The sequence below is a fragment of the Macrobrachium rosenbergii genome, chromosome 30, assembly GCF_040412425.1.
Source record: "Macrobrachium rosenbergii isolate ZJJX-2024 chromosome 30, ASM4041242v1, whole genome shotgun sequence".
In the NCBI taxonomy this organism is placed as follows: domain Eukaryota; kingdom Metazoa; phylum Arthropoda; class Malacostraca; order Decapoda; family Palaemonidae; genus Macrobrachium; species Macrobrachium rosenbergii.
The window spans coordinates 1,116,001-1,124,002 of record NC_089770.1 but is presented as its reverse complement, the minus strand read 5'-3'; the positions used below and the strand labels follow the sequence as shown (position 1 = coordinate 1,124,002).

The 8,002-nt window shown below is 39.3% G+C and overlaps 1 protein-coding gene across 2 annotated transcripts in view; it reads right to left on the bottom strand.

Annotated features, from left to right (window-relative positions):
* Positions 1 to 234: 234 nt before the first annotated feature.
* The window catches only part of LOC136854895 (pancreatic triacylglycerol lipase-like), a 10,738-nt gene continuing 2,970 nt past the window's right edge, over positions 235 to 8,002 (bottom strand). The window contains exons 2-11 of one of the 2 annotated variants that reach the window (XM_067131423.1): positions 7,276 to 7,510; positions 6,706 to 6,860; positions 6,197 to 6,310; positions 5,317 to 5,463; positions 5,068 to 5,188; positions 3,962 to 4,084; positions 3,230 to 3,490; positions 2,302 to 2,434; positions 1,454 to 1,645; positions 235 to 1,013 (exon numbers count right to left, since the gene is read on the bottom strand). In XM_067131423.1, coding sequence (XP_066987524.1) covers positions 653 to 1,013; positions 1,454 to 1,645; positions 2,302 to 2,434; positions 3,230 to 3,490; positions 3,962 to 4,084; positions 5,068 to 5,188; positions 5,317 to 5,463; positions 6,197 to 6,310; positions 6,706 to 6,860; positions 7,276 to 7,450 — 1,782 coding nt within the window. In that variant the 5' untranslated portion in view covers positions 7,451 to 7,510 and the 3' untranslated portion in view covers positions 235 to 652. The remainder of the gene's footprint in view (positions 1,014 to 1,453; positions 1,646 to 2,301; positions 2,435 to 3,229; positions 3,491 to 3,961; positions 4,085 to 5,067; positions 5,189 to 5,316; positions 5,464 to 6,196; positions 6,311 to 6,705; positions 6,861 to 7,275; positions 7,511 to 8,002) is intronic. The other variant, XM_067131424.1, reaches the window with a different exon arrangement.

The window sequence follows — 8,002 nt, the reverse complement described above, 5'->3', positions numbered from 1 at the left end:
ATTATACATATATACGTATGTACATACATACATACACATACACAATATATATATATATATATATGTATATATAAATGTATATATATATTTATATATAACATATATATATATATATAAAATGTATATATATATATATATATATATATATATATATATATATATATATATATATATATATATATATATATATATATAATATATATATAGTATTAATAATAAATAAGTAATGCATGAACAGCTATATGATAGACAGATACATGAATGAAACATTGGGATGATGTAAAACTACTGATGCATATGATGTAGGGTATGGACAAATAAATAAATGAATACATTTTCCTTATAGATGTGAAGTCAATAAATAAATATGTAAACAAACTCTTTAAAAAAAAATCATTACGCCTTTTCTTCTCTCTGTTGGGTGATAAATGTAACTCACAGATATAAATAAATAGTGCCCTTTAGTTAGTGTCTTTAAATGAAGCTAAAACCACTCTGTAGTCTGTTATATGGAGCCGAGGGGAAATATCCACAGCTGATATCACTCGAGATCTTATCTTGCCTCTGATTGGTCGATATAAGAACTTCCACCAATCACCGTTGAGCTCCAGTGATATCATCTGCTTATATTTACAGCCAGCTGACTTTATCCTTATCCTTTCACCCCCGGCCACCTCTTATCCTTCCACCCGTTCTTCATCTTCTTATTGGTCATCCACCATTTCACCCTCTCCTGCCCCATCCTCCGGCGGGCACCGTCCATGATCTCTCTCGCCACCTGATTGGCAGAAGAAGCCAGATTGTTCAGCAGCTGCCCGTTGCCCAGGCTCGTCAGGCCGCTGTTGACGGCGTCTATGTTGTTGTTGATCGTGTCCTCGACGTCGAAGTTGATGATCGTTCCCAGGATCGAGGCTCCGGGGGGCCTGGCCTGCTCGGGGCACGATTCCTGGGGCTCCAACTTCCTCCGCGTCCCGGATCTGAAGGCTTGGTCTAGGCCGCAGAACTCGTATCTGCTTGGGGGTCGTTCGTGGGGGAGGGAGGAGGAAGAAGAAAGATTGAAAGACGTATCTGCTAGAAACGTTGGGATTAAGAAGAAGAAGAAAGAAGAAGAAGAAGAAGAAGAAGAAGAAGAAGACGCTCCAGCCAGTGTCATTTCCAAAATTGTATTTCACACTTATGGGTCTAAGTCTACAATGGAAAGCCCTAATGAATGTGAACGAATGAAAACTAATGTCTTTCATAAATATATTTTAGAATAGTTTTTAATTTTGTTATCTTCTTATTTAATAAAACTCATTAACAAGTGCTTTTAAAAACCCAAAACATTAGAACGTGATTTAGTTGAAATATAGACCTATCTCTTCTTCTTTTTTGTCAAATTTCTGAGAAAGACAAAATCTTTTAAAGTTTCAATTTCAAAATCGTTTCTCAAGAGTTTTTATTTACTAATTACCTTTGCTGCATCTCGATGGAGTCAATGATAATCCGGTTGACGTAAACGGAAGGTTGAGAGAGAAACCTCCAGGTGAGCGGATTGTAGAGAGCCGTTACATAGGTCCACTCCAGGAGCGCCCATTTAATTTCTCCGAGGTCTGGCGTCCCAATCATGAAGGTGTAGACGTTTCCGGGCTCGAAGAAGATCTCTCTGTAAAGGTCGTAGGATAGGAAGTTAATATTTTTGCTTAATCTGTATTCCAAAGCTTAATTCAGTCTCGATCAGTTTTTCCGCTGGGAAAACGTTCCAAATATAGGCCTAAAGGCAGTTAGGGAGCAACGATTTTTAAATCTCATTTTGTAAATAATTTCATGAGGAAATAGCTATAAGGCAAGTTTGCAAAGGATAACCCATTGTTACGCTGATTTATTATATGATTTAAACTAATTTAAGACTGTGTCAAGAGCTAAAATGACTGAAAATAGTGAATTTACTTTTTAAAGTATATTCTTCATTCAAATCTGAGCGGGCACAAAAATACCGCAAGCTCCTAAATAGTACGAAAATGTCTATTTCTCATCACAAAACTGTGGATTCTTTGTAACTGGTTCTCTTGTCTACACAAAACTAAGGTACACAGAAGCATAATTCAACCAATACCCTCTTCAGTATGGTTAAAACCTGCCAAAACTAGGCTGGTAGGTCTATAGGTCTATCCTTCTTATTTCCACTGTGCTTTATTTTCTCTTTTATATATTTTATATCCTCAGCTCATTATGTATTCTTCATCCCTAATTAGACCTATAGATCTATCTACTTAGAATCAGTTAAACTTAAGTGCTCCTTTTATCTTCCTTCCAACATACTCCAAGTTCAGCTGCTGGCGGTGCGCGATGCCCCGCTCTCCGAAGAGGGAAACGAAGAAGATTCCGATGTCGCCCCCGTGGAGTCGAGCCTCCCTCGTGTAGGACATGGCGACGCTGATGCGGTGATGGAATGCTGTTAGGACGTAGTGGTCATTCAAAGTCAAGATCTTCGTACAGAAAAATAGACTCATAGAAAATGGGATAAGGCTGAAGACTACTACTGCGTCCCTGTAGTTTGGAAATTACCGTATTGGTCTACTGCAAAATAGGAGCCATGTTTGGTACCAGTCCCTTGGGATTGAACATAAAAACATAAACAAAAGATTCTAAATATAAATAAAGTAAACAAAAGGCAAAACATCACCAAAAAACATAAACAAAAGGCGGTAAATATTCCGGTCAGCAGCAGGCGGGAACCAGGGCGCCATTAGTAGTCTTCAGTTTTACCAAAAATAGTCTTATAGTCTGTTTCATTTGGGCTGACAGTAAATATATGTAGTTGATATCACTGAAGTCAACTGTGATTGGCTGCTCAAGCTTCCTGGCATCTAACATTGGTTACAGTGATATCTGCTGTGGATGTTTAACGTCAACTCCCAAAAGAGACTCTAGCTAGTAGCTTAGAAAAAGCTGTTATTCCTCTTATTTAAACTATTTTGCCATTTCATAAGCACACTTTGCTGGTCTCAAACACTTTTATAAAAGTTGATTCTCATAATCTTTATAGAAAATAAATAGCAGGTGTGATTTAGATAAACGTACAAACAAAAGCATCATTGGCCTAATTTATACCCTTATGGGGAAGTTAGTATCAGTGGCAAACATTTCTTTATACCTCTCAAGGACAGACCTGAACAAGAGAAGGTCATTCAAAGACCTTTGGACAAAACTCCTTCGAAGGATGACCTTTCCACCTCCGTTCACTTACTGCAGAAGGGAGACTCTGCTCCCGTTATGAGGTACATTCTCGCGTTGACGGATCCAGGTCCCGTGTAGTTCAGGTAGGAATCGGCATGCGCCCCCATGCGGTTGCACTTTGCCCAATCGTCTCCGCACTGCCAGCAGAATCCTTTCCAGTAGGCCTCCCAGGAAGCGCACTGGATGGACAGGAAGGGGCATTCGCTGTTGATGGACTCCGTGAAGTACTCGTAGGATCGTATGTGGTTGCATCCTATGAAGCGGCGTAGGCCTATACAGCAAACGACAGGAAAAAAGGATTAGGTCTCTTATTAATGGTGGAGAATAAAATTGAAAAAAAGTTATTATTAATGATGGAGAAACAAATGGCAAAATATTTTGCCAATTAATATAGATACATAGGCCTGCATCATCATCAATGCTGTAGATTTCAGTGCCATGTGACGCAAAGGGCCTTTGTGAAATTCCGGCACTCGTGTCTGTAGGAAGTCGCAAATGACACCATTGAGCTACCATGACTCAAACAATCTTTTTTAAAGGCCAACAAACATATAATGGCTATAACAAGGAAGGTCCCAGAACCTTACCCAGAAACACCATAGGTCTCAGTTCAGTGAAAGCGCCATTAGCTACAACTCCCAGTTCCCAGTCACATTCAAACACATCAACACCAAAGTTACCATATTTATAAGTTTTATGATTACCAATTAATAAAAACGCTAATGAATGTAGGAAGACGTACCATAAGGGATGTTTCCTTGTTCCATGGCTACAGAATCTATGAAATGGTGACCGCAGCCAGGCATTCTCACTCCTCCGTTGGGATAAAAATCAAAATGGCCGACGGGGGACGCCATACCTAGTCCTAAAAAAAGGAAAAATAAAGTGTTTATAGTCGCATTGCGTCAATCTGCACAGATGAAAATGGAACAGTGAGTTGCGTGAGGTGAAACTGTTTATAAACGAGAGTTTGACTCCACAAAATGCTGTCTTGATTCACTTCATAGTCTCATAGATCAAGGACATTGGTAACAAAGTCACACTTACAAATTTTTACAGCATTCTTAACACAACTGATTAAAGCAGAGTGTCACTAAACTAAAATAATGGGTTAACAACTTGTCAGGAGCAAATCAAGAGGAATAAATACAGTCTACACTTGGTGTCCTATGTGACTAGGGGATAACCTAACCTCCAGTAATAATAGGTCCACCGTCAGTGTGAATGACATCAACAAAGTCTGCGTCAGAAGGATCGAGGCGAACGACTGGGTCAGTCCCTTCGAAGTAAGGCTCGGCTGGGTCGAAGACCTGAAGGGGAGGAATTTAGAAGCTACATTCTGATAATACTAAAGTAACAGAAGTGATTAAAACTGTAGTACAGTGGTGCTGTGTCAGGTTTTAAGCACTGTGAGCGTTCGTTCTGTGACTGGGTCCTAAACGTACAATTCATATAAGCCTGAGAGCAGTGAATTTATCTGAATACAGTAGCAACAAGTTTACAAGTCAAATTCTAAGACACTAACTCTTGCACTTCTTCATAATCACAAATATTCCATTTGCTGACTGTGTAAATCAATCTACATTCTTTATTGTCAATGTCATGTGTACAAATGAATATATATTTTTGGCAGTTTGATGCAAACATCAGCCTTTCCTGTTTCCATCATACAAGAGACTTGAATTCTTTAGGTGTGCTTTTTGACAGATAAGAGGCACAAGAAGAAGAAGAAAAGAAGAAGAAGAAGAAGAAGAAGAAGAAACTGATCCCTCTGCTTACATTACACACACACTCACACACACACACACACAGGGATCCTTGAGTATATTATGACCTTTTGTTATTCACCTGTGATTCTTCCAAGCTTGGCATCCTGCGTCTTCAAGTATTCTCCAGTATATCCAGCCAAGTGAGCCCCTAAACTGTGGCCTATGATATGCACATTGGAGGGAGACACGCCAAAGAAGTCCTGCAGAGCAGAAATTATGAATTGGCTTATAACAAAACGTCTACACCCATCTATCCTTGCCCACAATAATAGACAGAGGCTACATGATCTATATCCTTAGCTTGTGTTGAAATGTCACAAGGACTTACCCTCAGGTCTAGTATGAACCGGCCTGTAATGGCGCCGATCAATCTGATGTTGGCAACAGTCTGAGTGTAAGGCGGCCCAGAGCCGGAGAGCCAGTCGAGAACAATAACATTGTGGTCATCGTACAGCAGATATTCTTGCACCATTTTCTGTTAACAAGATTGAATCAAGTCAGTATATACATCCTATGTTTAGTGGTTAGGTTAATATTTATCTCATCTTTATTGGCCTGTGATTGGAAGGCGAACATCAGCCAGGATTATAAAACAAAAATTGCATTTCTGTAGTGAAAAGAAATGAGCATTTTTGATTATCGAACTAGAATAAAACAAGTTTATACCCACAAGAGAACTTAGCTAAACCCTTAAGGCATAAGATCACAAATTGCTAAAGCTTAGCTTCATGACTTTGCAATAATAAGTAAACCATTGCATAGACTACCACTAATACTACTACAACTAGGAACACCTTCCCTGTGATTTGTACCATACAAAAATGAGTTTTGCTTAGACAGAAACTAATGCAAGTGCATTCACTGTTAGGCATGAGGCTTCAAATGCAAATGAGAAGTCAGACACACAGGGTAAATGAGCAGTTGGTAAATAGTAATAACCAGAGTTATGATCAGGTGCATTCTTCTTCTGTCAAGCACGATTTACAATATCTCACAACATTGGAATAGACTTAATCACTAATGTAATGAATTTTGAATGAAATCTGTTTATGTTGATAAGCAAATAAATGAAGGTTTCAGATGGATTACCAAGATTCAAACAGATAAAAAATATTTTTTTCAATTCAAACCCCACCTTCACATGCAATGGTTTCAGACGGATTACCAAGATTCAAACCGTTAAAAAGGAAAGCTCGATTCCAACCCACCTTCAGCCATCTTGTCTCACCGTGCTCCAAGTAACCGTGGGTGAGAAATTTGACTCCTTTCCCAAACCTGAAGTGGGAGACGGCGATGCTCTTGGGGTCCATGACGTGTAATCTCTTGGGAGAAAGAAATCGGTGAAATAGATAGAATTATTTTTTGTTTGCAATAGCTTCCATGGCCTCTTAAACTTCTCTATTTCCATATATTTGTGATTTTTTTACTGAATGACTCTATAAATCATTGAAAAAAATGAAGAACCAGCGGCAGGGTATTGAATCCCTCTTAGAACTGAGAATTTCTTCATTTATTTCCATAGTATTTCAAGGCTTTCAGTGGAAAATTTAACAGCCAAAAGCAAGAAATAAGGAAGTAGACGTCAATTACCCAAAAGAATATGTAGTGAATTTGATCAAGAGACTACTTTTGCTTACTAATAGCAGTCTAAATCAGGCTTTTAATCTATTTAAAATACCAATAAGAATGGTCGTACGAAATTAACCCTTTACTCTACCTGGCACACGTCAGGATAATCCCGGGTATAGAGGCAGAACTTGGGCATGATGGCCTGCACAGGGAGAGGGAAAACATTGATGGGCCGCGCCATGGAAAAGTACGGCTGGTCGATGCTGAAGCAGCCGTAGATGCCGTAGCATCTCGTCGTCAACGCTGGAGAAGAAGAAGAAGAAGATACCGCAATATTAAGAGCTGCCAAGTTTAAACATTTCTAGCTAAAAAGGGGTATTGGAATAACAGAAGTTTCTCTGTTACTGTTACGTTAGTTAAGGATCCAAAGAGATTTCTAAGATTTTTTATTAAATGCAGGTTTTAGTAATGTATATAACTCATTCAGGGTACATTTGTCTGCTTGATGGAGACTTTCATCTGGGGTCAATGCAAGGGCATGGGTCTAGCATTCTTACCCCTAAAGACTTGGATGATAAATGGAAATAAATAGAGATATATCATGAAAATTTGAAAACCAAGACGTATTACCTCCACCTGTAAGAATAAAATTATGGCCATACATACATACTATTATGACATGGCTGAAATTTTGTCGAGTCAGCATCACCATACTCACAATCAGTGTCATTCCTAGTGTCGAACACCACCTTCTCAAGGACGTCTTCGAGAGAATTAGACCTGGAATCTTCGTCGTCATCTTTCCTCGAGATGCCGAACAGGCTTCGGGGCATCAGGGCATTGGGCACCAAAGTTAGGAACGTCTGTAAAGTGGTAACTGCTAGGGAAGTCATGGCGGACAATGGCAGTGCTTGGATTCTGTGGCTATGCTTCTCTGGAAGTCGCCATCTTCTCTGTAAGGAAAGAAGGAGGAGATGTCAGTGAATTAGACCAATGGGCACTAGCGGTGTTGGGCATTACTTGAGTAAACCTAGGACTAGGTTTACCAGGATAAGCTTTAGACTTAGATTTACCAGAATAAACTTTAGGCTTAGGTTTACCAGAATAAACTTTTAGGCTTAGGTTTACCAATGAAAAGCTTTGGACCAGATTTACCAGTGAAAAGCTTAGGCTCAGGTTTACCAGAATAAACTTTAGGCTTAGGTTCACCAGTGAAAGCTTAAGGCCCAGGTTTACCAATGAAAAGCTTTGGCCTAGATTTACCAGTGTAAACTTTAAGCTTTGGTTCACCAGCGAAAACTTTAGGTCTAGGTTGACTAGTGAAAACCTTATAGTCTTACCTTTACCAGAACAAACCTTAGGCCTAGGTTGACCAGTATAAACCTAAGGCTTAGCTTTACCAGATGAACCTCAGGCTTCCCCGAGTCAGTGCTGTTTCCAGAAGG